Below are 27,692 nucleotides of genomic sequence, written 5' to 3' on the forward strand. Positions count from 1 at the left end.
TCACATATATAACACCGGAGGAAATCAGCAAGCCAGGCAGCATCTACGGAAAAAAGTACATTCGACGTTTGGGGCCCAGACCCTTTGTCAGGACTGCAGAAAAAAAGATGAGTAGATTTAAAAGGTGGGAGTGGGGACAGAGAAACACAAGTTGATAGGTGAAACCGGGAGGGGGAGGGATGAAGTAAAGACCTGGGAAGTTGATTGTTGAAAGGGATGCAGGGCTGAAGAAAGGGGAGTCTGATAGGAGAGAACAGAAAGCCATGGAAGAAAGAAAATGGGGGAGGAGTATCAGAAGGAAGTGATAGGCAGGCAAGGAGATAGGGTGAGAGAGGGAAAAGGGGATGGGGAATGGTGAAGGGAGGTGGCCATTACCGTAAGTTATTGATGTTCATGCATCAGATTGGAGGCTACCCAGATGGAATATAAAGGAGGTGTTCCTCCAACCTGACTGTCGCGACAGTACAGGAGATCATAGATTGACATATCGGAATGGGAATGGGAAGCAGAATTAAGGGCCTGTTTCTGTAATGTATCACTCTAAATATGCGGTATATATTTTTATCTTCAATGGAGCAAAACTGATGTTAAGACTCATAATGAAACATCAGGACAGATAGCAAAAAAGTTTGTCAAGGAGTTTAAAGAGGAAATTCGAGAACTTATGGAGACAGGAGAGGGCAGGATTGTCAATAGGAGAACAATTACATTTAGAAATAGTCAAGAGACCAGAATTTGAGAGAAACAGGCTTCCAAGAGGTTGTTGGAAATTTAGAGTTTGGGAGGACTGAGGGAATACAAAAATTTGAATAGAAAGTTGAGAATTCCAAAATCAAGTCTTTGTTACAAGATAGGTATCAATGGAAATCAATGCAAAGTAATAAAGGTACCTTCAATTTCAACTGTTGCAGATTGAGAAATTGGCCAAAATATTTAGAAAACAGCTAAAGATATTGTTAGTGCAAATATCTAAGCCAGGTAATATTCAGTATAAATATCATTCCAAACAAACACTAGAATGTACTTGCAGGCATCTAAATCAGCTGCAAAAAATACAGCTAGCATTAAAACAACACACACAAAATGCTGGTGGAACACAGCAGGCCAGGCAGCATCTATAAGGAGAAGCACTGTCGACGTTTCAGCCGAGACGTCAGGACGAAGGTTCTCAGCCCGAAACGTCGACAGTGCTTCTCCTTATAGATGCTGCCTGGCAATTGAAAATAAAGTGAAAATAATAAAGCAATCAGAAAGAGATGAAACACCATTGGTCATTGGAAAAGTGTTAGACTACAGTCAATCAACAATCGGAACAATTTTAAAGCATAAAGGATAAAGTGAGAATAATGGAGCATGTGAAAGGCTCTGCCCCGATGAAAGCTACAATTATTACTATGCAAAGCAGTGGTTTAATTATTGGAATACATACATTTATTAAGTGTTTTATATGCACAGAAGGGTAAAATCTATACTATATACTAAGACAAACGTTTGACTAACTGACGCTAAAATAATACCGGATGTACTTGTTCCAACTTACAAATCTGACTTAAAGACAGACTCAGGAACGGAACTCATTCGTAACCCAGGGACTGCCTGTATATTTGAGAATCACCAGACAAATTTGCAAACCTGATTAAAAGAGCTTTAGTTCAGTAATAAAAATATAAAGTAACTTGTCATTAATCCTAGAATTTGCCAGTCTATGATGATACTATATTATAAAAATAGTACCCATTAGCAATAAAACATAATTGGCATTCAAAAAACTCTCAATTAATGCAGTTAATCATTGATATATTCTTCCAACTTCCTGCCACTTTACAGTCACTGAACTTCACATTCTGTCTTGATATTCTTCTGCAACCGTTGACTCCTCATCTTCATTATCGTCTTCAAAGTCAAGTCCATAATCTTCCTCTTGAGAACTAGAGAAGCAATTTTAACAGTCAATAGCCTTCACTGTTGTAGTCATGGTCCTACAACCTCTTCAAATGAACAAACCTGACTTATTATTCCAAAACAATAATTGTGCAAAATATTTTAGCTGTATATGCTACAGATAATTTATTTCTCACCTGAGATCACATTTCAGTTACCAATAGTGATCTTTTGGATTCCAAAGATTACTTTATTTAATTTCATTTATGTAGTCCATAACGAATATTTTACCTCTCTTAGTCAAGAGTAAACAGATCATATTACTTTATTTAGACAACATGTATGGTTGACAAAGTTTAAAATACTTTGCAATATAGGCAGTTTACCAGCAATAACTCCAATATATTGAAATTAAATAAATCAGCAAGTTTTAATTGCTGTTCAATTAAGTTTTTTTGTGTATTAAGAAAAATAACTCTTTCCAAAACTAAACTTGCTTTTTAGGATAGGGTAGGATTTTAATTATGTTACATTTTAATTTACCAACAATTTGAACTCTGTCCTTATTTCGAAGTTTCTTCACAAATTTGTTTTTTAAAGCCTGGAATCACAGTTTAACAATTCGTATTTAATAAAGTAAGATTACAAACTATTCAAACACAATAAGAAGACATCATAGTACTAGAAAACTGAAAACCTCCAAAACATAAAAACGACATCTATTGTTTAAACTGAAGTTACCTTTCTTCATTTACACAGTTGTTGTCTTCATTTTTCACAGACTCTCGATTATTTGAATGCAAAGCTGAGTGGCCTTGCTGGAAAACAAAATCTTCCTTCAATCCTCGTTCTTTTTGTGCTGCAGTATATTTCTTTGCTGATCTTCTAGCATTTCTCTGTATATAACACATAGCAGCTTTGATCTTAGTTTACAGACATTACTAAACTGTGTTACAAGTTCATATCAATGATTATAGCTACAGCTAGACTAAAACACATATTTTGAGATATCAAAATATCACATTGTTGTTTTGTACATCTAAATTTGATCAGATACTACCGTAGATTAAAAACATATGAGTTGTTGATGTATTTTCTGTTCATTTCAAGAGACACTGCTTAGATAATCTTAACTTTTTAATATTAAATTCTAACTATATGCTTAGAAGATAAAATGTTTCAAAAAGAGATCTGCAATTTAAAGAATGACATATACATTCTATGCACCTTTCAATAAAAAACTATTACATATTTAACCCAAAAAAAATAGTGGTTTTGATCTTCCGGACTTCTTGTCAATGTATAAGTTCCAAAGTGAAAATGAGAATCAATGTAGCATTGGATCCAAAATTCCATGAATTTCAATGAAGGCTGCAATTATCATGGAAGAGAAAGGCAAGTTCACTTAAATAAAGGAATGTAGTTTGATGTTTTAGTTATTTGTATGCTTTCAGGTTTTTTCAGTAAATTAAAAATAAATATCTATTACATTTTACTAGTTTTTAACCCTTCGATGTGCCCCCATACCCTGCCAAATTATTTTAAAAATATTGAACAATTCAACTGCTGATTAAGCTGAAGATGAGCTTTGCTCCTTCTCAACATTTTTATAAGTCTTCACCTTTGGGAATCCACTGGTCCTGCAGATGCTCAAGTTAAGCCAGCAGAGTCTGGAACACCTTGGCTTAGACCCCTGTGTTAACAGGATCCAGTTCAACATGACTTATTTGAGTCAGGTTAGTAGGTTATGCTTTCAAAATATGCAGGATTCAAAAAAAAAATTAACCAGATAAAATATTGAAGTGTGTAAAGTGTAACAGTAAAGCAGCTCAAAATATTTTAAGGGCATACCTGTGTCAGCACCTTTTGGAGCAAAGGCCTTGTGTTTTCTCTTTCGTGCATCTCTTTAAACTCTAAAAGATAGCATTTTGTGTGTTTTCTTTCACGATTTCTGGTAAAACACAATGGGTGCAAAACTCTAAAATGCAAAATTGGATGCTGTTCATTCTGAATACAGTGTTGCAGCTTCAGTTATAAATGGCTGATAAAGAGAAAGAACAAGGTTCATTGTCTGACACTGCACTGGAGGTTATCCAGGAAGACATAGATCAGGGGGCATCGTAGAGGCAATCGCAAGGGATAATTGACAAAAATCGAAGGTGGTTGGGTGATCTCGCATTAGATTCATGGTCCTTCTGTGTGACTTCAAAGGCATACATCACCACTTAACTCATCTATTGCTTAATTCATGATATCCTACTACATATCCAGCAACGGTCCCCATCGGTCAGGATTTGCCTTCAATGTTGTTATATTTTACTTCACCCTTAAACACTTAGCATTATTGAAAAGTGAGAAGAAAGTGAATATGAAGGAATGGTGTCCTATGATTTCACATGCAACCATCCATGATTTAGAAAAAAAAGGACAGAAATGTTATGTGCACTTGAGATTACAGTGGGGTGGATTCAAGGATAGCACAGGTGCCAACTTGCCAGTTGTCAGAAATTCACATTAGTTCTGCTACAGAGACTTATATGAGAAAATTCAGTGTGCCAGACTACAGAAGATCAGTGAGAGTGCATATCTAAATACTTGGTATATTGGAAATCCTGCTTCCCAACTTGGAATAGGCAGTCTCCTTCTCTGTATCTGTGGCACAAATCATGATACCAAACTTCTCAGAATTGTTGGCATTACACTCATTCAGACACTGTTTCATCAACCTCCTACCCTGCACCTTGTAGACAGTTGAAAGGCCCTGAGATGTCAAGAGTTGAGTCCTACCAGACACTTATTTTGTGACCCATTTTTATAGCCATGGTAATTATATGGCCTGTCCAGTCAGCTTTCTAGCCAATGGTTACACATAAGATATTGATAGTGAGGGACCTGATCACAAAATTGAAATGTCAAGAGTGGAGGTTGGATGTTCTCATGTCAGAGATGATCATTGTCTAAGACTTCTGCAGCACAAATGTTATTTGCCACTTAACCACTCCCTCAATACCTTCTTCAAAGAGAGAGACCCTTCTGACGGCCCTTTTCTTTCTCATCCTATTTTACTATTCTCTTTTGAGCTAATACATAGACAGTCCTATTAGAGAGGGAGCAACACTGGACTAATCTCAGGAAATGTAGCAGGATAGGTGCTGGAGTGTCAATGGAAAAGACATTTGGAAGTAGTAAGTTTCATGCCACAAGTATCAAGGTAGTTATGAGACAGTATTAAGATGGACTTGAAATTAAGGATTTGAATTGATGCCAATTTCAATATTGTAAGATAGGACATGGTTAAAACAGACATCCTAGAAATGTACAAGATTCTAGCCTCTGCAGTATTTCCTATCTCCAACAAATGGGGGGTCATTTAAAACTGCAACAGTGAGAGTTCAGGGCTAGCATATTTCCCTATCAATGAAAAGTAAGGAGAACGAGTCCAAGGAACCATGGAATCAAAGGATACTGAAGGCTGGATAAAGAAAAAAAAGGAAGCTATTACATGTATATTGAACTGAAAGAGGAAGCCGGACAGCAGTACAGGAGGTGTGAGGTTTTAAAAAAGATGCTCTGTGGGAAAAGTGGGGGGAGGTATGAAAAATTACTAAGAAACAAAATCAAGAAAATTCCCCAATACATTTTGAAAACACGTCACCAGGTTTGCTGAGACTGCCTGTAATACAACTTTGATCAAGACAAGCATGAAGTATAAGCCAGGGTATTATAGGCCAGAGTGTGTGATGTCAGTGGTGATAAAGTTTTTGAAAAAAAAAGGTTCAGGATCAATCTACACTTTGAAAGACATGGATACTCAGATACTTGGAGTAGAATTGTTAAGAGGAGACACTATTTGACCAATTTGATTTTTTTTCAAAGATGGATATTGATATGGTCAGTGAAGTTACTGGAGTCAACATGAACTTCAAAAAGACTAAAGAGACTGCAGATCCTGGAATATGGGCAAACAGTCTGTCAGAGAAGCATAATGGGTAATGTAGCATCTGTGCAAGATCAGGTATTATCCATGCTTTGGATCCCAATCCTACATCAGCTCTAAGAACAGAGAGCAGACATAGCCAGTATAAAGCTATGACTCCACTCCACAAAAAAATGTTTATGATAGCTTTGCTCTCTTGTAAGTTTTTCACTAAAACAGCTAAATTCAGAAAATAGGTACCGTGTGGATCATCTGATTTAACATGTCATTGATTACACTTATCACACCAAAGATTTAATTCTTACCCAATGGCTTTTTTCTTCTTTGATTCTTCTGTGCTTCTTATAATTTCCAAATCCAAAGATTCTGATGGAGTTGAATTTACACTGCTGTGTGATTTTGACTGCTTGATGCTTGACATAAAAGGCCAGTGCACCTCTTTCAAATCAGTTTCATCTTCTATTGTATTATCCATAAACTTTTCATTAGAAAAAACATGCATTTGGAAAGGTTCACCTATAGTTGTCAATTTCATCTTGTTTTTCATGAGTTGTCTCTGAGCTTTTCTGTGCAACATCTCAAAATCTGGAACTTTGGCATTAATCTTGGGTTTGAATTTCAGTTCTTTTTCTGGCTCATAACACACCCTTTTTCTTCTTTTACAGGTGGCATTACTAAGCATGCTCTTTGGAAGGGATGCACTATTTAACAATTCTTGAGCTCTCACTTTCATCCTTATTGCTCTGTAGAGCTCTTCCTCTTTAATCCTGTCAATGACCTTCTGATCATGAAGATACTTGGGGACAGGTTTTGCTTTAAATGTCTTTCTTTTCTTTATCAAAAGATCAAGATCCTTTATTTGCATTTTTCTAACTTCTTTCTTTTTTTCCTCCCTTTCAAGAAAAGCAAATGGTTTCTGTATTGCCAGTAGAATTTCTTTGCTCTTTGCCTTAGCAAATTTCCTTCTTTCCTCATTCCTTTCCATTATTTCTTCCATTAGTGGGATATAGGTGTGGGCTGGTACAGGGTTTGCATGGAAATTTTTCTGGCATTCTGCTTCTTCTTCTAATCGTTTGCTTAGCATATAATTCTCTACTTCAATTTCAGATCTTGATCGATTTTTTCGCTGCTTCTTTTCAACTTCTCTGATGGTCATTTGGAAAGGCTGTGGTATTGTTATCTTTGGGGACCAGTGTTTTTGCTCCTTTTTAATTACTTTTGCTTTCAGCAAATTTGAACTTCCAAGCTTCTGGGGTTTATCATACAAGGTATACATCTCCACAGAAAATCCATCCCACATTCTTTGAATTTGATTCCTTCCATGGGATGTGAAATTTTCCCCACATACTTCCTGATCATCAGTGGATGAGTCAGATAAGCTTAAGGATGCAGTACTCTCCACCTCAAACTCCAAGGTTGAATAAGAAAGATGAGCATCATTTTTTCTATCTGTAGTCAGTTCGTAAGTTGAACTATAAAAATGTACAATAAGAGTTTGTTTTATTTAATAATATAGTAAATACTTTTTAAAAACAACTTGCATTACATATTCTTGTAAGAGAACATCTCCATACAAGTACTCAGAAGCAGATGATACAGAAAATAGGATAATTTAGTTGATTGCTATAAATAACAGGAAAGGGACTGAAAGAAAAATTAAATTTGGAAGAGTTTCCCAGAGGAAATTAAATCACAATGAAGGCTGTGATATTATAGAGCATTCTAAGATTAGGCTAAAAAGGAAGTTGAATCTACACTTATTTCTGGTGCTTCTGGACAATTAAACCACCCATGTTAGACTATTGCTTATTGATTATAGCTCTGACTTCAATACTATAATTGCTAGCAAACTCATCCCATAACTCCTAAAAAAACATACAAAATGCTGGAGGAACTCAGCAAGCCCATCATCTATAGAAAAGAGTACAGTTGACGTTTCAGGCTGAGACCCTTCAGCAGAACATTTTGTACTCTTTTCCATAGATGCTGCCTGGCCTGCTGAGTTCCTTCAGCAGTTTGTGTGTGTTGCTTGGATTTTCAGCATCTGCAGATTTTCTCTTGTCCGTAACTCCTAAATCTGGGACTCAACTTCTCTCTTTCCTGACAAACAGACCACAGCAAGTAAGATCATAAGACATAGGAGCAGAGTTAGGCCATTCAGCCCATCAAATTTGCTCTGCCATTCCATCATGGTTGATCCTGGATCCCACTCAACCCCATACCCCTGCCTTCTCACCATATACTTTGATGCCCTGACCAATCAGGGAACTATCAACTTCTGCCTTAAACATTCCCACAGATTTGGCCTCCACCACAGCAAGGCAGAGCATACCACAGATTCACTACTCTCTGGTTAAAAAAAATTCCTCCTTACCTCTTTTCTAAAAGGTTGTGCCCTCTAGTTCTGGATACCCCCACAACAGGAAGCATCTTCTCTATGTCCACCCTATCTAGTCCTTTCAACATTTGGTAAGGATAGGCAGCAAAAGCTCTGTCATAATTATTCTCAAAATTAGCACCCCACAAGGCTGTGTCCTCATCCCTTACACTATTCCTTGTAAACTCACAAATGCATGACCAGATTTTGCTCTAACTCCACCTACATGTTCGCAGTAGATACCACCACAGTGTGCCATATATCAAATAATGATGAGTCCAAATACAAGAAGCAGATAGAGAGTCTAATGACGTAGAGTCATGACGACAACATTTCCCTTGATGTCAGCAAAACAAAAGAGCAAGGGGGGAAATGCACATGGTTCTGTTTACATAAATAGTGCCGAAATCAAGAGGTTTGAGAGTTTCAAGTTCCTAGGATTGATCATCACTTAAAGCCTGTCCAAGTTTCAGCAAGCTTCTATATTGTGAGCAGTCGTTGTTTGGCTAAGGTGGTGTGATGTTTAAAGAGAGCTCAGAGCCCTTCAGAACTTTTCAGTGGGCTTCAATCATAGCGATCTTTTAGTCACCTGGCAAAAGCCAATAAAAGGAAGCAAAGTTTAAGCAGAATGGCCATTGTGTGACTTGACAGTGTTACAGCAGTCAGGCTTTGGCTCAAGAGGCTTGGGCAAGAAGGGGCAAAGGCCAAGGTAAGCTTCTGGTAAGCTTTTATCTTTCTTTGTTAGTACACAGCTAGTGCATTGAGAATTGATAGAGGGTTAGTGATATGTTCTTCATGTGAGATGTGAGGACTCTGGGAGACCTCCAGTTTCCCTGATAACTGCAGCTGCATGACCTTCAGCTTATACGAGATAGGAGCAATAGAAAGGTAGTCACTCCCAAGTTGTAGAGGCAACTTTCCGGGAGAGGGAAAGCTAATAGGCAGCCAGTGCAGAGTACCCCCGTGGCCATTCCTCTCATTAATACCGCTTTGGATACTGTTGAGGAGGAATCACCTGCTGGGGGAAGCCACAGCAACCAGTTCTCTAGCACTGAGTCTAGCTCTGTGGCTCAGAAGGGGAGAAAAGAAGGACTGCAGTAGTGATAAGGGATTCCATACTTAGAGGAGCAGACAGGAGATTCTATGATTAAGAAAGACACCTAGATGGTATGTTGCCTTCCAGCTGCCAAGGTTACAGATGTCTTAGATCAGGTCGATAGCATTCTAAAGGAGGAGGGTGAACAGCTGAAAATTGTGATACATATTGGTAACGACATAGGTAGGAAAAGGATTGAAGTTGAAGTTCTGAATAGAGAATTTAGGGAGCCATGTAGAAATCTGAAAAGTAGGACCTCAATGGTAGTAATCTCTCAATTGCTGCCTGTACCATATGCCATTGAGGGTAAGAATAAGATGATTTGGCAGTTGAACATGTGGAATTGGTAAGGGGCAGGGTTTCAGATTTCTGGATCATTGGGATTTCTCTTGGGGAAGGTATGACCTGTACAAAAAGGACAGGTTACCTTAACTCAAGGGGGACCAAAATGCCTGTGGGGAGATTTACTAGAGATTTTGGGAAGGGTTTAAACTAACTTGGCAGGAGGGTGGGAATCAGAGTGATAGGATTGAGGACTGGCCAGTTGGTATACAAATCAATGCAGTATTTAGTGAGACTGAGGGGAAGGGCAGGCAGATAATTGGGCAAAACTGCAGGCAGAGGGTGAGTTGAAATGTAATATGGGAGTAAAATCGAAAAGGGTGATGAATATGGGAATGAAGATGCTATATTTGAATGCATGCAGTATATGGAATAAAGTAAATGATCTTGTGGCACAGTTAGAGATTGGCAAACATAACGTGGATCACTGAGTCGTGGCTGAAAGGAGATCATAGTTGGGAGTTTAGCAGCCAATAATACATAATATATCGAAAGGACAGGCAGGTAGGCAGGAGGCTCTGTTGATAAAAAAAATGAAATCAAATCCTTGGAAAGAAATGATGTAGGATCAGAAGATGTAGAATCATTGTGGTTGTGTTAAGAAACTGCAAGGGTAAGAGGACCTTATGGTAGTTATATTCAGGCCCTCAATTGGTAGTCAGGATGTAGGGTACAAATTACAATAGGAGATAGAAAAGGCACTGAAAAGGGCGATGTTTCAACAGTCATGTGGAATTTCAATATTCAGGTAGATTGGGAAAATCAGGTTGGTGCTAGATCCCAACACAGGTAATTTGTAGAATGCCCACAAGATGGCTTTTTAGAGCAGCTTGTGGTTGAGCCCAGTAGGAAAAAGGCAATTCTGGATTGGCTGTTGTGTAATGAACCAGATTTGATTAGGGAACTTAAAAAAAGGGAAATCTTAAGAGGCAATGATCATACGATAGAATTCACCATGCAGTTTGAGAGGAAAAAGCTAAAATCAAATGCATTAATATTACAGTGAAATAAAGGGAATTACAGAAGCAGAGGGTGAGCTGGCCAAAGTTGATTGGAAGGGGACTTCAGTGGGAATGATGGCAGAACAGCAATGGCTGGGAGCAATTCAGAAAGTGCAAGATACATCCCAAAGAAGTATTCTATGAGGAAACCATGGCTGACAAGGGAAGTCAAATACAGCATAAAAGCACAAGGGAGGGGATATAATACAGCAAAAATTAGTGGGAAGTTAGAGGATTGGGAAGTTTTAAAAAACCAACTGAAGGCAACTAAAAAAGCAATTTGGACAGAAAAGATGAAATTCAGGTAAGCTAGCCAATAAGATAAAAGAAGATAGCAAAAGTTTTTCTCAGTTATATAAAGAGTAAAAGAGAGGCAAGAGTGGAGCCTGCTGGAAACAAAAATGCTAGAGAGGTAGTAATCAGGGACAAAGAAATGCGGACAAACTTAATAAATATTTTAATTCAGCATTCACTGTGGATGACACCAGCAGTATGCCAGAAATTAAAGAGTCAAAGGGTAGAAGTGAATGTAGTTGCTATTACTATGGAGAAGTTGGTTAGGAAGCTGAAAGATCTGAAGATAGAGAAGTCACCTGGACCAGCTGGGCTACACTCCGGGGTTCTGAAAGAGGTAGCTGAAGAGATTGTGGAGACGTTAATAATGATCTCTAAAGAATCACTAGATTCTGGAATGATTCTGGAGGACAGGAAAATGTCAATGTCACTCCCCTCTTTAAGTTAAGAAGGGGTAAAAGAAAGGAAACATAAGTCAGTTAGCCTGATTTCAGTAGTAGGGAAGATGCTGGAATCCATTATGAAAGATGAGGTTTCAGGGTATTTGAAGGTACATGATAAAGTAGGCCTGAGTCTGCATGGTTTCCTTAAGGGGAACTCTTCCCTGACAAATATGTTTGAAATCTTTGAGGAAATAACATGCAGGGTAGACAAAGGATAAAAAAAAAACTTGTGTTTTAGATAAAAACATAAAAATTGAGAGAAAAATTGAAAGCTTCAAAAAGATTGGAAAACAGGATGTGACACATTGTTGTAATTTCTTCTCATTAATTGAGAGAAAGCATTACTGGATCTCAAATTAAAATGCTTCAGTGAAACTGCCACATTTGAGATTCAGTTCTTGAAAGGAAACGTCAGATGAAAGGAAGAATAAGAGGAAGAAGTACAACAGGGAAGTGTTTATAAAAACAAAATTCTGTGCCATCCTTTTCTTAAAGATGACCCTTGTTCAACTTAAGAATTTTAAATCTGCTGTAAGTCAGATTTCAGGTAGCTATTTTGGTTTTGCAGTAGTAGGCTGGATCCAGGATCTTGTGTTGATAGGATACTGAAGATAGGAACAAGTTATTTGTTAAACTGACCAATAAAAAGCTGATGTCAGAATGGCGACGGCAAAAAGTTGAGAGTTTAAGAAAGTGCTGTTAAAAAAGTTGCTAATAATTGTTCTTAGTATGGTAGAACAGATAAATGAAAGGGGCTACCAGGTTCTGTAGAGTCAAAAAATCTGAGATATTCCCATCCAGAAAAGACAGTAACATATCAGCAAGAAAGTGAATCAGCAGAAAATATTGCAGATAGAAGACCAGAAAAGAAACATAAATAACATTGACTAGAAAAGTGCTGGCAAACCAGAAGTGGGAGGATAAATTGTAATTATCTATTTCTGGAAACAAAAATTAAGAGTTCTGTTTGTTGAATTTAGTTTTCGTATGAACATGTTTAGTGATCAGCGTGCCTACCTGTAACACACTGGGATTTCACGGAGATCCTCTGAATCAATGATATCATCTCTGACATGAAGTTTATTCCTGTACAATTTCTCTAGCTTTGCCATAGAATGAATATAAGCATTTTTTAGTTTCTCTATTTTCTTATAGTAGTCTTCATTGGACTTGCCATTCAAATCATTGGAGGTTAAGGAACCTTCAGTGTCTACATAATAAACTTGCTCTTCCGGATCAAAATTATTTTCATTCTTAAAAACAGAAAGTCAATGTTTCCCTATTAGTTAAGATTTTCTTATGTCATTTCAACAAATACAATATTGCTACTACTGTAATATTGTTAACATGAGCAGAGTCAATGCTACAGTTAAATAGCAAGCAGAAACATAGAATAAAATCAAAACACAATGTTAGCCAAACAAACCATGAAAATCAATGAATTACAATACTTAAAATCTGGTGACTATTAATTTTCTTCTGCAAAAATTGTATCAGTTATTCTCAAATTAATTAAGTAACTCAGTATTAAAACATTATAAGCTAAAGGAAGAATGTAGATTTGAATAAATAAAGTCAGCTCCATTGGTTGGTGGCTCTGCTGACTGCCCTGAAACCTAGGTGAGTCGGTAAATTGTCCAGGTCCCACTCTGGAGAAAAAATTCTAGCCTAACACACCAGCGCAGTATTACCAAAGTGTAGTAGTATTGGAGATAAACCAAGGCCCGTGTACCCTCTCTACTGGATGTAAAAGACCCTAAGACACTGCATGAAAAAGAACAGGGGAGTTACCTGCAGCATCTTGAACAATCTTTAAATAATTATCACCAAAATTAATGTGCCTGGAAGTTATTATGTTGCTCATGATCTTTGCAATACATAATTGGCTGCTTGGTTTCCAAAAGTACAACAGCAACTACACTTAAAAAATACATTAATAGTCATTTTAAATGTCCTGAGAACCTAAAGGGTAACATGTAAATTGGTTTAATATTTACACACTATCAAGATACAGTGAAAAACTTTGTTTTGTATGCCATCCATAAAGATCATTTCATCACATTGGTACATTGAGGTAGTACAAGGGAAAACATTCACAGAATGCAGAATAAAGTGTAACAGTTACACAGAAAGTGCAGAAAAGGCAGACGATAATGTACAAGGCCGTAATAAAGTAGATTGTGAGGTAGGTTTCATGGCATCAAAATGAATGAATTAAAGAAGATTTTTTTCCTCCGGAGAGTAGTACGTGCCTGGAACATGCTATCAGATGTAAGTGGTGGGGGCAATACAGTAGTGTTATTTAAGAAACTTCTGGTGAATAGGTGCGTGAATATGTAGAGAATGTGTGGATATGGATCCTTAGAAAGCAGAAGGGATTAGTTTAATTTGGCATGTTTGGGCAGGCATCATGAGCTCAAGTGCCTGTTCCCTGTGCTGTAATGTTCTATTTTGTATATTTTTTCATATCATGCTCCCTTTCCACTCACACATTTCCGAATACAGGAAATACAGAGTTGAGTTTCAAATTGAAAGATTTAAGACCTTTCATCAGAATCAGTTAAACCTGCTTAACTTTTCTGGTCACCAGATTACAGGAAAAATTGAAATTGCATGCAAACCAATTTCCCTTAATATTTGTGTAAATTAAAAATAACAGGATGCATAAAGCCCAAGGATCTGCTGAAAAATCTTTTCATTCTTAAGATGCTGGGAGTATGGAACACATTTGAAAGAACAGGGGAGTTAGAACCACTTTTGAACAATTTTAAAATTGGGATTTTAAAAGGTTGGTACAGACAATGTAGCTCTCTTTCAACTGACAGTCACAATTGGCCAAATGGTCTCCTGATGTGTCTTAAATTTCTTTGACTCTGTGGAGCTAGATTGTTAAATAATTGTTTTCATTGCTCTGGGTTCCATTCACATAAACAAATCACTGATTAGTGCTTATTAAAAAGGCAAGCGATCTTTTCTAAGATTATGCCAAGAATCTAGCAATCTAGCAAATGTAAATAAAATTAAATTTAAATAATTAGACTCAGGCTTAAACAGTGAGATAAATAGGAGTAACTAAATAAGCAGAAACTGCTGAGCATCATTTATCTATTCTAAAACAAGGTCAGTTAAAGTAATACTATAATGATTAATAATGACTGTTTAATAATCTAGAAGTTGTAGTCAGAGTTGCTCACACTTCCCTTGTTCTTAATACCATAGCCAAATTAATTCCATCCATTCCTTTTCACTCCATTTCAAGACAGGAATATTTAATTATATCTGAGTTTCACTCAACCTTAGTCCTTTTTTGTTTTGAGTTTGAACAATGTGCACCAAGTCTGAATCTTTTCATTTCAACATCAATACTGATAATGACTAGTTTCTGTGACTGTTAAATAATCTTAATTTGAGCAGTGATGCTTCACTCAACCCTCCCCGCCCCAATTATTTCAACGCCTTTTATGCACGCTTTGAAACAAAGAATGACACTATGCTTGTGTGAATCCTCACATCTAGCGACACTGCGCTCTCTATTTGTCAGAACCTCTTTCAAGAGGGTGAACCCTACAAAGTGACAGGCTCCAACAATGTACCTGGAAGGGTACTTATAATCTATGCAGACTAACAGCCAGGAGTGTTCAATGACATCTTCAACCTCTGGCTCAAAAGGGGAGGTATCATACCGGTGTCCAAGAAGAGCAGGCAGGGTGAGCTGCCTCAATGACTGTAGCCCGGAAGCGGTAATGAAACGCTTTGAGAGGTTCGTCATGACTGGATTTGATTCCTGCCATGGACAAGGACGTGGACCTGCTGCACTTAGCCTATCGCCACAAGAAATCTACAGCAGATACAATCTTACTTGCTCGTCACTGGGCTTTGGAGCGCCAAGACAGCAGGAAAACATATAAGGCTGCTGTTCATCGTTTACAGATCGGCATCCAACACTACTTATTTATTGTAACGTATAATCAAATCTTGTCAAAACACTTTTGATTTAAACGTTAGCTTACAAATCTAAACTTATTTAAAGAACAACATCCAAATCAGACGTTTATATTTGAGGGGAAAGGCCTGTTTGAGAACAGTTGTTCTGTTGGCAGTCGATAAAGCGACGGCTTTGCCTCTATGGCCATCCCGGACGCTAAGACCCTCATACTCGCTTCCCCACCTTTACTTTCCTAGCGGATTTCGGGCACAAAGTCATCCCTGGATCCAGGGCCTGCTCTCTCTCGCACAAGGTAGTGAATTCTCCGCTCTGCCGGTCAATGGGAGTGGTGAGAGCCGAGACTCGATAGGGACTGGAGCTCAACGGCCGCCACAGGTGCCTGGCAACGGGCGGGCAGGCGTGGCGTCCGGCACGCCAGAGGCTGGCGCTCAGAGCGCCATCGTTCCGCCTTCCCGAAGGGTCCTTTCAACTATTTTGTGTGTGGTTTCAAGTCATCTCCAAGTTAAGGGATACTCAGCGGGTCAGGCAACATCAAAGAAAAGAGAAACACTTCTCAGTTGTGTGACCTTGGGAGTAAAACCAGACTAGGGCCAGTGTTGTAGAAAAGAGACAAGTACACATTTATAGACACGAGAAAGTCAGCAGATGCTGGAAATCCAAAGCAACATAACACAAAACGCTGAGGGACTCAGGAGGTCAGGCAGCATCCATGGAAGAGAGAAAACAGTCAACATTTCTGGCTGAGAAGGAAGGAGGAAGATATCAAAATAAAAAAATAGGGGTTTGGGGAGAAAGGCGAACTGGAAGGTAAAGGGAAATAATGGGCAGGAGAGAAGTAAAAGGTCAGAGTGGGGAATAGAGGAAGGGAACCCAGTTTGGAGAGGGGCCGGCGAAAGGAGGATCTCCTGGTGAGCTTGCTCCTGGGCCTAGCCAAGATGGCCATCCACACACAGGTCTAGGTGGCGGAAAGTGGAGCTGGTTGCTTGCCCCTTTTCCGAGGATACGTCCGTTCTCGGCTGTCTTTGGAGAGGTATAGATTGTTTTATAGCTGTTAGTAACCACATTGTAATTTAAGTGTAACTACTGTCTTGGAAATACTGATTGATAGCGATATAAACTTTTATTGTTTTGATACAAAAAATAGAGGAGGGGGGTATGTTTGCCGGAAGGAAAAATTAATATTCATGTCATCAGGTTGGAAATATAAGGTGTTGCTCCTCCACCTTGAGGGTGGACTCTTGTTGGCACAAAGGAGCCCGTGGATTGACACATTGGAACGGGAATTGGAATTAAAATATTTGGCCACTGCGAAGTCTAGTTTTGGCAGATGATGTAGAGGTGGTTGCCCAAATTACTCAGATGGGTAGTTGGTGAAGAGGCATATGGCGTGCTTGCTTTCATTGACCAAATGATAGAGTTTAAGAATTGGGACGTCACGTTCCAGTTGTTAGGACACATGTGGAGTGTGCATATTCAATTCCGGTTGCCACGTTGCAGAGAGTCAGAATCAAGTTTATTATCACTGACATATGTCCAGGGAGGGGGAGGAGAAATTATCGAAAGTTAGAGAAATTGATGTTGATGCCATCACGTTGGAAGCTACTCTGAATATGAGAAAAGGATTCCTTCTTTAGCCCTTTACTTCTTCCACCTATTACCTGCCTCACCACCCACCTTCCTTCTCACCTGGTTTTACCTATCACTTGCAGTTTGCACTCGGTCCCCTCTCCCACTATCTTATTCCTTTCCTGGCCTGATGAAAGTCTCAGCTGTTTATTCCCCACCATAGGTGCTGACTTCCTTCAGCAAAGGCATAGACACAGTGATCCTCCAGAATTTTGTATGTATTGCTCTCATTTTTTCACATCTGCTGAAACTCGAGTTTAACCTTTAAACTTTTACCCTTGCTGTTAATTGGCCATCTTTTGATTTGCATGACAATTCAGAGCAACACACAAAGTGCTGAAGGAACTCAGTAGATCAGGCAACATTTATAGAGGGAATGGACAAATGTACATTTCAGGTCTGGACTGAGAAAAGAATGCAGAGAGCAGGTTTAACACTGTGGAGCAAAAGCTGACAGGTGATTGGCAGACAATTCGGAATTGGAGCAGTCCATAGAGAACCCCTACAGCTAAATCAAAGATGCCAGCAAAATACCAGATTATTCATGTTGCTGAAGATTTACAGCATCTGTGATGCACCATCAATAACTCTCCAAGACGTGAGGTGAGATATTGGCTCTTATTAACTGGAAGAAAGAACAAGCAGTAATTGACCACCATACTACATCCTGGAGACTGAGGGCAGGGCTCAGGCCTCAGGCCTCAATTGCCTTTATACCGGGGTCAGTGGGAGGAGCCACAGGAGCAGTCAGCAGGGGGCGTGTCCAGACAGGTATATGTAGTTCACCACATTCACCCCCCCCCCCCCCTTTGTTTTAAAAGAGAGTCCCCATGGGGCGAAGTTTCTTACAAGTATATTTACAGGTTAAGTCTAGCAGGTGGTCGAATCTGTTGCTGCAATCTGCATAGCACCAGATGTGATTGCACAGGTGCCGGTGGTGATTGCACCGGAGACGGTGGTTGTGCTGGTTCCGGCCTGACTGGAGGTGTCAGCCCACTAGGCATCAGTGATCCCTCATGCGTGTGCGAGGCGCCTGGTATAGGAGTGTCATGAGGAGTCTGTGTAGGGCTCGGTGTGCGTGGTGTCACCTCGGGTACAGGGTTCATAGTTACCATGGAGTGTTCGGGGTAGTGGTCTGCTGCTCTTGTGGGCGCCAGGTCGTGGACGGAGACTGTGTCCTCCCGCCCATCAGGTCAGACCACGTAAGCATACTGGGGGTTCGCATGTAGAAGGTGAACCCTCTTGACTAGCGGGGAGTATTTATTGCTCCTCACATGTTTCCGGAGCAGCACTGGCCCTGGGGACGTCAGCCAAGCCGGTAGGGTGGTCCCAGTGACAGACTTCCTGGGAAAAGAGAATAGGCACTCGTGAGTGGTGGCATTGGTGGACGTACATAACAGGGAGCGGATAGAGTGGAGTGCCTCAGGGAGGACCTCCTGCCATTGAGAGACCGGCAACCCTTTTGACAAGGCTAAAAGTGTGGCCTTCCACACTGGCATTCTCCCTCTCCACCTGTCCATTTCCCCGGGGATTTTAGCTTGTGGTCCTACTAGTAGCAATGCCCCTAGCTAGCAGGTACTGGCACAGCTCGTCACTCATAAAGGAGGACCCTCTATCACTGTGGATATAGCAGGGATATTCTAACAGAGTGAAGAGCTGGCACAGGGCTTTTAGGACGGACGTGGCAGTGGTGTCGGGGCAGGAGATGGTAAAAGGGGAACCGCGCATACTCGTGGATAATGTTGAGAAAGTAGACATTGTGGTCGGTGGAGGGAAGGGGGCCCTTAAAGTCAACACTCAGTCGCTCAAAGGGGAGGGTGGCCTTGATAAGTTGCGCCTTGTCAGGACGGCAGAAGTGTGGTTTGTACTCTGCGCAGATTTGGCAGTCCCTGGTCATCGTCCTGATGTCCTCAAGGGAGTATGGCAGGTTCCCGGCTTTCATGAAATGGTAAAATCAGGTGATCCCCGGGTGGCAAAGATCTGCATGGAGGGTGTATAGCCGGTTGAGCTGCGCGCTGGCACACGCTCCCCGGGATAGGGCATCAGGGGGCTTATTGAGCCTTCCAGGCCGGTACAGGATATCATAGTTGTAGGTGGAGAGTTCTATTCTCCACCGCAAAATTTTGTCATTTTTGATTTTGCCCCGCTGTTGGTTGCTGAACATGAACACAACTGAGCACTGGTCGGTCAGCAAGGTGAACCTTTTGCCGGCGAGATAGTGCCTCCAGTGCCTAATAGCTTCCACTATGGCCTGGGCTTCTTTCTCCACCGCAGAGTGCCAAATTTCAGGGCCTTGAAGGGTACGAGAAAAGAATGCTACTGGCCTGCCTGCCTGATTGAGGGTAGCAGCCAGCGCGAAATCGGAGGCGTCACTCTCTACTTGGAAGGGAATGGTCTCGTCCACTGCATGCATCGTTGCTTTGGCAATGTCCCCCTTAATGCAACTGAAGGCCGCACGGTCCTCAGCTGAGAGGGGAAATGTGGTGGACTTGACCAGGGGGCGGGCCTTCTACGTAATGGGGGACCCATTGGGCATAATAGGAAAAGAAGCCTAGGCATCGTCTGAGGGCTTTGAGGGTGGTGGGAAGAGGGAGTTCTAACAGGGGACGCATACGGTCAGGATCAGGGCCAATGACCCCAATTCTCCACGACATACCCAAGGATAGCGAGCCGGGTGGTTCCGAACACACACTTGTCCCTGTTATAAGTAAGGTTCAGTGCTTTGGCCACTTGGAAAAATCATTGGAGGTTGGCATTGTGATCCGACCAGTCGTGACCACAGATGGTGATATTATCCAGATAGGGAAATGTGGCCTTCTGTTGGCACTGGTCCACCATCCGGTCCATTTCCCTCTGGAAGACAGAGACACTATTTGTGATACCGAAGGGGACGAGCAGGAAGTGATAGAGCGGATTTCAGATCTATTGTCGAGTACACCTTGTACTGAGCTATCTGGTTGACCATATTCGCAATGTGGGGTAGGGGGTACGCGTCAAGCTGCGTGAACGAATCTGTTCCAAGTATGATTGGAAGCATGCAAGCCAGAGTTCAAAGGCAAGAGCTGCTTCGGAGTCTTGCGGATCAAGGTCTAATTTTTCCGGACATAAAATGCTGTCCATGTTTTAAATTTCCAGTCAATAAAGTTGATGCACCATCAATAACTCTCTGAGACGTGAGGTGAGATATCGGCTTTTATTGACTGGAAGAAAGAACAAGCAATAATTGACCACCACACTACATCCTGGAGACTGAGGGCAGGGCTCAGGCCTCAATCGCCTTCATACTGGGATCTGTGGGAGGAGCCACAGGGCGTGTCCAGACAGGTATATATAGTTCACCACAATCTGTCAAATCTCTTGTGTCTCCAGAAAAATTCAAAGTGTAGACTGGCTTCTGGTGCCAACTGCTAGCCATGTGTCAGGACTGCAAATTCTAATTCTCTATAAAACATCATTCCACTGTACAGATAACGTGTGATCTGGAGCTCTGTCTCCAGAATCACATACTTCTGATTCTGGTACCATCCAATTTACTCTGTTAGAGGGCCCCACCCCCTAGCCTCACAACTCTGAACAGTGCAATGAAGTAAGTTGTCAGTGTGAACAAAATGGCCATCAGTAGAATGGGTATGGTGGCTTCCTATGGTACACTATTTCAATGTTAGAGGGCCTTCCCTCTTGACTCAGCCCCTCCCTGTCCATCAGCAGGAGTTGAAACTGTATATCATCACAACAGATCCTTTGCATTGGCTGCACAAAACTAAAGTGTATACTATCTTTTCTTTCTGTTAGTCCTGACGAAGGGTCTCAGCCCGAAACATCGACAGTGTTTCTCCTTATAGATGCTGCCTGGCCTGCTGTGTTCCTCCAGCATTTTGTGTGTATTGTTTAAACCAGTTTTTACCAGTATAAAGCAGTACAAACCAGTACAAATGAGTATAAACCAGTTTATACCAGTTTTTACCAGTATAAACCCACCCCCTCAGGTCTTCTCCTATCTTTTCTCATTTCCCACTCCCCCTCTACTTTTAAATCTCTTAGAATCTTTCCTTTCAGTTAGTCCTACATTCCTCAGTATGTACACCTGCAGATTGGAATGTGCCAGTAGCAGCATTCTCTTAGGCCAGGTAGAAGACCAACAAGTTCCAAGCAAATCAAAGAGAGCCTGTCAGTGAGTGAATCTTCCAGCAGCAGTTAGTATCGATGTGTGTGTGTGGGACAGTAGTGTGTCTGGGAACAGACCTAGATCAGAGAGCTGTCGATACGCAGTTTCTGGAGATGAAACAAGAGCCTTGCATCCCTCTCCATCCACAGTTTGCAAAGAGCTGCTTATCTGTCTCCTCCCACCTGAAACAACCTAAGGGCAGAGAAAAATATATCTGGAAGGATTTGTTGATGCAGCAGGTCAAAATCCTGAAAATGGAGAGAGGAGGTGGCCAGTTTAAAGAGGTGAAGGGGAGGGGTGAGGTTGAAGTCCAGGGTGATTGGTGGTTTGAGAAGGAATAAAAGATGTCAGGAAAGTTGTGCCAGGTAGAGAAGGAGAGGGGTAGATTAGAAGGTGGATGATAGGTGGTGGCCAACACAAATAACGTGGGAGGCACATGGAGCAAGGCGGTAGGAGGAGAGGGTGAAGATTAAAGACAGCTTCTGGAGGGAAATAAACAGGAGGACAAAGGATGACCAATGCTTGGATTTGATCAGGAAGAAAAAATGGAAGCCTTTAGGGGAGAGGTGAAGACTGCAAGGATGATGGTTAACCAAGTGGCTATTCATAATTCATCAAGCTGATTAAATCCTAGAATTGTATTGCAGATGCATGTATTTCAAATGATGTGGATGAATTTAGTCCACAAAATGTGAAGAACTTGTCAAGAATGTGATAAAGCTATGAGAGATACCACAAAACAACCATTCATACCTCTATGGAGTAAGAGTGGTACTTTGAGAGCAAAACATAAAGTGAACCAAACATCCAAGACAAATCTAATATGTAAGGAACAGATGGCTTTTCTCAATAATAAAATCACATTCTTTCATGAAAAGTCTTTCTGCCAAAATCTATCACGGGGCATGAAAGTTAAAAGGCTGCAAATACTGGAAATTTTGAAATAAAATGGAAAAAGATGCAAACATTAACATACCCCCCCCCCCCCACACACACACACACACACACACAGATGTTGCCTGCCCTGTTGAATGTTTCCAGCATGGTCCATTATTCAGAATACACTTTTCCACTGGATTTCAACAAGGGAGATACCTCTCTTGACTTACTTAGCGATAGAATGCAGGTCCAGAATCTAAAGGCCAGGTCAAGCAAAATCAGATGAAGTAGTTAATGTTTCAGATCAAGGAAGTTTTATTAGAATTTTCCAGCTTTTTCTCTTTTTTTAGATTTCTGGTTGCAGCAGTTTTATGATTTTCAAGGAATTCTGTGCTGCCAATTTTTGATATCTTCATCAATGAAAGCAACAAAAAAAACCTTGCTAAAACCAAGGACATGAACATGAAGACAAATTGCACTTGTACAAGTACCTTTGTGGTCTCAGGATAGGCAACCGACAGTAAAATAAATAACTTTTGAAGTGTAACCTCTGTTGTAGGAAATGTGACAGCTAATTTGTATACAGCAAGTTTCCATAAAGGTTTGAAGAGGATAGCTAGGAAAAGAATGAAACAAAATGGTGGTCAGGGAAAGGATAGCCACACTCAAGGACAAAGGAGGGAATTTATGTCTGGAGCAAGAGGCAGTGGGTGTGGAACTGCATGAGTACCTTACATTGGTATTCACCAAAGTGAAGGGTGTGGAGGATAGTGAGGTAAGGGAGGAGTATTGCCAATATCCCGGGGCACATTGATGTTGAGATGGAGGAAGTGTTGAATCTTTTGAAAAGCATGAAGTTGGATCTATCTCCGGTTTTTGAGGGTGGTAAAAAATGAGATTGTTGGGACCTGGACAAAACTCCTGTATCTTCTTTTGTTTCAGGCTAAAGTGAAGAATAACCATTATTATTCTTGTGTTTAGGAAGTGTAATAAGAATGATCCAAAATAAATATCAGCCAATGAGCTTTACATCAATCATAAACAAATTTTTGGAGACTATCCTTAAGGTGAGGATTTATTCACATTTCAAGTTGAAGTAATTACAACGAAACAAAACAATGTTCCTCTGGACCTTGGTGCACTTACAAAACATATATCACACACAGCACATTAACCAAAATATAACCATAAATAGGCTAATAAATATAATTCAAAATGCATGTAATATTCAGCACATGTAGATAGGTAGATACTTATATACTTTATTGATCCCAAATGAAATTACAGTGTCACAGTAGCATTACAAGTGGACAGATATAGAGATAAACAAATATTAGCAATAAGTAAGAAAGAATAAAAAATAAGTTACCTCAAGCAGTCTAACAGTAGGGGGGCAGTCATCATTTCCCCAGCTATAGGTTGACTCATAAAAGAGCCTAATGACAGAAAGTAAGAACAACCTCATACAGTGCTTTTTGGAGCAATGCAGTTTTCTTGATCTGTTACTAAAAGTGCTCCTCTGTTCAGCCAAGGTGGCATGCAGAGGGTGAGAAACATTGTCCAGAATTGTCAGGATTCACCCTAGAGTCCTTTGTTCTACCACAGCCTCCTTTGTATCCAGTTTGACTCCTGTAACAGAGCCAGCCTTTCTAATCAGTTGAGCTTGTTGATATCACCCATGTTGATGCCATTGCCTCAGCACACCACTACATAGAAGATTGTAATGGCAACACCAGACTGGTAGAACGTGTGAATGGAAGGGCTGTATACTACAAACGACCTCAGTCCCCTCAGGAAGTAGAAACAACCCTGGCCTTTCTTTTACACAGCCTCTGTGTTGGTACTCCACTCAAGTCATCATCTAGGTGCACCCCCAGGTACTTGTAGGTCCTCATAATCAATAGTAATGGAGCAGTGCAGGCTTAGTCTTCCTAAGGTCTATCACCACCTCCTTTTAACTTGCACTGGACGCTTATAACTGGTTTTTAACTGACATGTGACTGTTGTGTTTTACTATTTATTGTTATGTTTATTATTTAGTGCTGCATTTGTTATGTTATGATTGCACTGCTCCTGGGAAACGCTGTCTCATTCTGCCCTGCAGAGCTGATCTATGGTTAGAATGACAATAAGGTTTTTGAATCTTGAATCTTGTCTTACTGATGTTGAGCTGCACATGATTCAGCTTGCACCATTTAACAAGGTCCTCCATCAGGACCCTGTATTCATCCTCCCATCCACCCTTTATACACCCAAATATTGCTGAGACATCAGAGAATTTCTGTAGTTGACATGATTCAGTGTTGGATCTAAAGTACAAAATATACAGGGTAAACAGGAAGGGAGCCAATACAGTCCCCTATGGGGCCACTGTGCTGCTTATAGCAATGTCTGACACACAGCTCTGAAGCCATCAAACTGATCTGCCAGTCAGGTAGTTCATTATCCACAATACAATGGAACTGCCAAACTGCAGTGAACAGAGCTTTATCCCCAGCAATGAGGGCTGTATGGTATTGAAGGTGCTTGAGAAATCAAAAAAAAAAGATCCTCACAGTGCTGCCCTGCTTATCTAAATGAGATTAGGCTCTGTCTAGCAGGTAGATGAGAGCATTGTCAACTCCAGTATGCTCCTGGTAGGCAAACTGCAGGGTATCGAGGGCTGATCTGACTGGGGTTTGACAGTAAACAGCTCACTGTCCTAGTGATGAAACCTCAGTGGTGGCAGGGTTTTTTTTGGTCTCACAGCTTGAGGGAAGAAGCTGTTGCTGGTCTGGCAGTCCTCGCCCTAATGTTTTTGTATTACCTTCCTGATGGTAGTGAGTCAAAGAGATTGTGGGTGGTAGGAATCCTCAACAATGCTTTGGACCCTTCATCTGCAACACTTCAGTAAATGTCATGAATAGGAAGAAGGGAGACACCTATGATCTTCTCAGTGGCTTGTGCTGCCCTCTGCAAGGTTGTGTGGTCCAATGCCTTGCAGCTCCTGTACCACACGGTGATGCAGCCAGAATGGACAGACACATTCGATGGTGTTCCTGTAGAAAGTTGTTAGAATGGGGGCGGGGAGCTGTGGACACATCAATCTCCTCAGAGTGTGTAGACACTTTTTTAAAATAATTTTTTAAATTTAATTTTCAAATAGGTTACAGAAGGAAAAAATTATCAAACCTTCCTCCCTCCCCTTAACCCCTCCCCCCTAACATATCCCTGTAGAAAGAGAAAAAAGAGAAGAAAAAGAAAGAAAGAAAGAATGCCTGGATATCGGAAGATCCCCACATGCTCCATGGAGTTCATAATAGCTTTAGTAAATATATTCATTTATTTCCCCAGATAACCAATAATTTTATCTTTGGAGCACCTATATATTTAATCCTATCTTTTGTAAATAAGGGCGCCAAATTTTTAGAAATATTTCATATCTATCTCTTAAATTATAAGTAATTTTTTCAAGTGGAATGCAGCTGAAAATTTCATTCTTCCTACGATCTATACTTAAGTATGAATCCAATTTCCAAGTAACTGCAATAGCCTTTTTGGCTACTGCCTATGCAATTTTTATGAACTCATTTCTGATATTTATTCAGTCTGGATTTCGGTTTTATCCTTCAATATCGCCTAGTAAAAATAATGTTGGATTATGTGGAAGTGGAGTTCCAATAATTTGTTCCAATAAAACTCTTAAATTTGTCCAAAAAGGTTGAATTTTAAAACAAGACCAAGTAGAGTGTAAAAAATTACCAATTTCTTCTTGTATGTTCTGATTTATCACATTATCAAGCTGTAAATATTTTTTCAACATCATAATTTTGTTTTACTTCAAAGCCACTTTTGCTGCACTTCCAGCACATTGCCTTTGTTCACTCCTCATTGTGTTCATTAAGATAATTTACCTTTTGGTTATCTTCATTTTCTCTATAATCCTATTCTGGAGCTTTGCATGTTATATATTTCACCACAGTTTGTACTGTGTAACAATGATAATCCAATCTGAACTTCAGACTCAGTAGTTTCTCAATATATCATCCAATAATTTTTTTGGTGCTCTGGCTCTATAAAGATGCAGAGGATAATAAGATTAATGCAATATGGATAATGTCAAAAAGATACATCAAAAATAAAATTCCATTTTAGATCCATGCATGATACTCAATAAAAATAATAAGATTGTCATAATATTATACAATAGATTGTTGAACCTACGTTTGAGATTAAGTATGGAACTGGAACTGTCTCTTCCGTTTTCTCGTGGAACAAGATGTGGATAGGTCAACACTTTTAGAAATCACTATTCTATAAATAATGGCACAAATATTAGAAATGCACACCATATTCACCACAACTTATTTGTTGCAGTCAGATTTGAACAGAATGAGAATATTTAACTTTACATAAGGATTCAAGAAAGTAGAAATCAAACTATTTACAGGTCCACCTCAGGTTATGAACATTTAACTTATGGGCAGTCTGTACACATAGAACCATAGAACATTACAGCATAGAAACAAGCCTTTTGGCCCTTCTTGGCTGTGCCGAACCATTTTTCTGCCTTGTCCCACTGACCTGCACCTGGGCCATATCCCTCCAAACCCCTCTCATCCATACACCTGTCCCGTTTTTCTCAAATGTCAGAAGTGAGCCTGCATTCACCACTTCATCTGGCAGCTCATTCCACACTCCCACCACTCTCTGCGTGAAGAAGCCCCCTCAACAATGTTCCCTTCAAACTTTTCCCCCTTCACCCTTAACCTATGACCTGTTTTTTTCTCCCCTAGCCTCAGTGGAAAAAGCCTGTTTGCATTCACTCTATCTATACCCATCATAATTTTATACATCTCTATCAAATCTCCCCTCATTCTCCTACACTCCAGGGAATAAAGTCCTAACCTATTCAACCTTTCTATATAACAGTTTCTCAAGTCCTGGCAACATCCTTGTAAACCATCTCTGCACTCTTTCAACCTTATTAATAGCATTTCTGTAATTAGGTGACCAAAACTCCACACAATACTCCAAATTTGGTCTCACGAATGTCTTATACAATCTCACCATTACATTCCAACTCTCATACTCAATATTTCAATTTATAAAGGCCAATGTACCAAAAGCTCTCTTTACGACCCTATCTACTTGTGATACCACTTTTAGGGAATTATGTATCTGTACGCCCAGATCCCTCTGTTCTACTGCACTCCTCAGCGTCCTACCATTTACCTTGTATAAACAAGCATTTAGGAGACTGGTGGGATGGATGGTGGTGGATTTGCCAGCTGCTGCAGACATCTTCTGCATTAAGGGAATGGGGTCTTTCCATGTGCCTTCTCTGTTCTGAGCTGCAAAAATCAGGAGCTAGATCAGAGCTGGGACTGCTGTTCAAATCTCTCACTCACTCATTGAGGTGGTTTGCTCGCTGGCAGCCACTGTTCCTGCTACTCTATCACAGCTGTTACTGTAATCCTCTCCCACACACTGTTGTTGTTCTCTTCTGACTTACAAACATTTTGTAAGTTCTCAGGAATGAAAAAAAAACTGTCATAACCTGGGAACACATATCAGATTGGTGATATTTAAAAACCTAATTTCCACAGATTTCAGCAATTGGTATATCTAAATCTAACTTGTAACAAACTGCACTCAAAAAAATTCTCATCTCTGTGGAGATGATGTGTTTAAATAAACTAAATACAGACAAGTTAACCACAAAT

General features: G+C 40.2%; 1 protein-coding gene across 2 annotated transcripts; it reads right to left on the minus strand.

The window, feature by feature from the left end:
* Positions 1–1,240: 1,240 nt before the first annotated feature.
* fam161a (FAM161 centrosomal protein A) lies at positions 1,241–27,688 on the minus strand. Of its 2 annotated transcripts, XM_059986038.1 has the most exons (7): positions 25,881–27,688; positions 18,056–18,287; positions 12,389–12,624; positions 6,124–7,290; positions 3,733–3,832; positions 2,623–2,777; positions 1,241–1,928 (listed from the first exon to the last, which is right to left on the minus strand). In XM_059986038.1, the coding sequence occupies exons 2-7, from the start codon at positions 18,056–18,058 to the stop codon at positions 1,838–1,840; spliced, it is 1,752 nt and encodes a 583-aa protein (XP_059842021.1). In that variant the 5' UTR covers positions 18,059–18,287; positions 25,881–27,688; the 3' UTR covers positions 1,241–1,837. The 2 variants fall into 2 exon arrangements, with proteins under 2 accessions (XP_059842021.1, XP_059842020.1); XM_059986037.1 differs by lacking the exons at positions 18,056–18,287; positions 25,881–27,688 and adding an exon at positions 15,540–15,936.
* Between the last annotated feature and the right edge of the window lie 4 nt (positions 27,689–27,692).

The sequence above is a fragment of the Hypanus sabinus genome, chromosome 12 (assembly GCF_030144855.1).
Source record: "Hypanus sabinus isolate sHypSab1 chromosome 12, sHypSab1.hap1, whole genome shotgun sequence".
Taxonomy (NCBI): domain Eukaryota; kingdom Metazoa; phylum Chordata; class Chondrichthyes; order Myliobatiformes; family Dasyatidae; genus Hypanus; species Hypanus sabinus.

Bases quoted from the DNA above. Each gene is read 5' to 3' on its own strand.
- fam161a (XM_059986037.1), bottom strand. From the start codon at position 15,575: ATGACTTTGTGCCCGAAATCCGCTAGGAAAGTAAAG. The intron at 12,625-15,539 runs GTGGGGAAGCGA...TCTGTTTTTAAG, and splicing joins AATCCGCTAGGAAAGTAAAG to AATGAAAATAATTTTGATCC. The intron at 7,291-12,388 runs GTAGGCACGCTG...ACATTTTTATAG, and splicing joins GAAATCCCAGTGTGTTACAG to TTCAACTTACGAACTGACTA.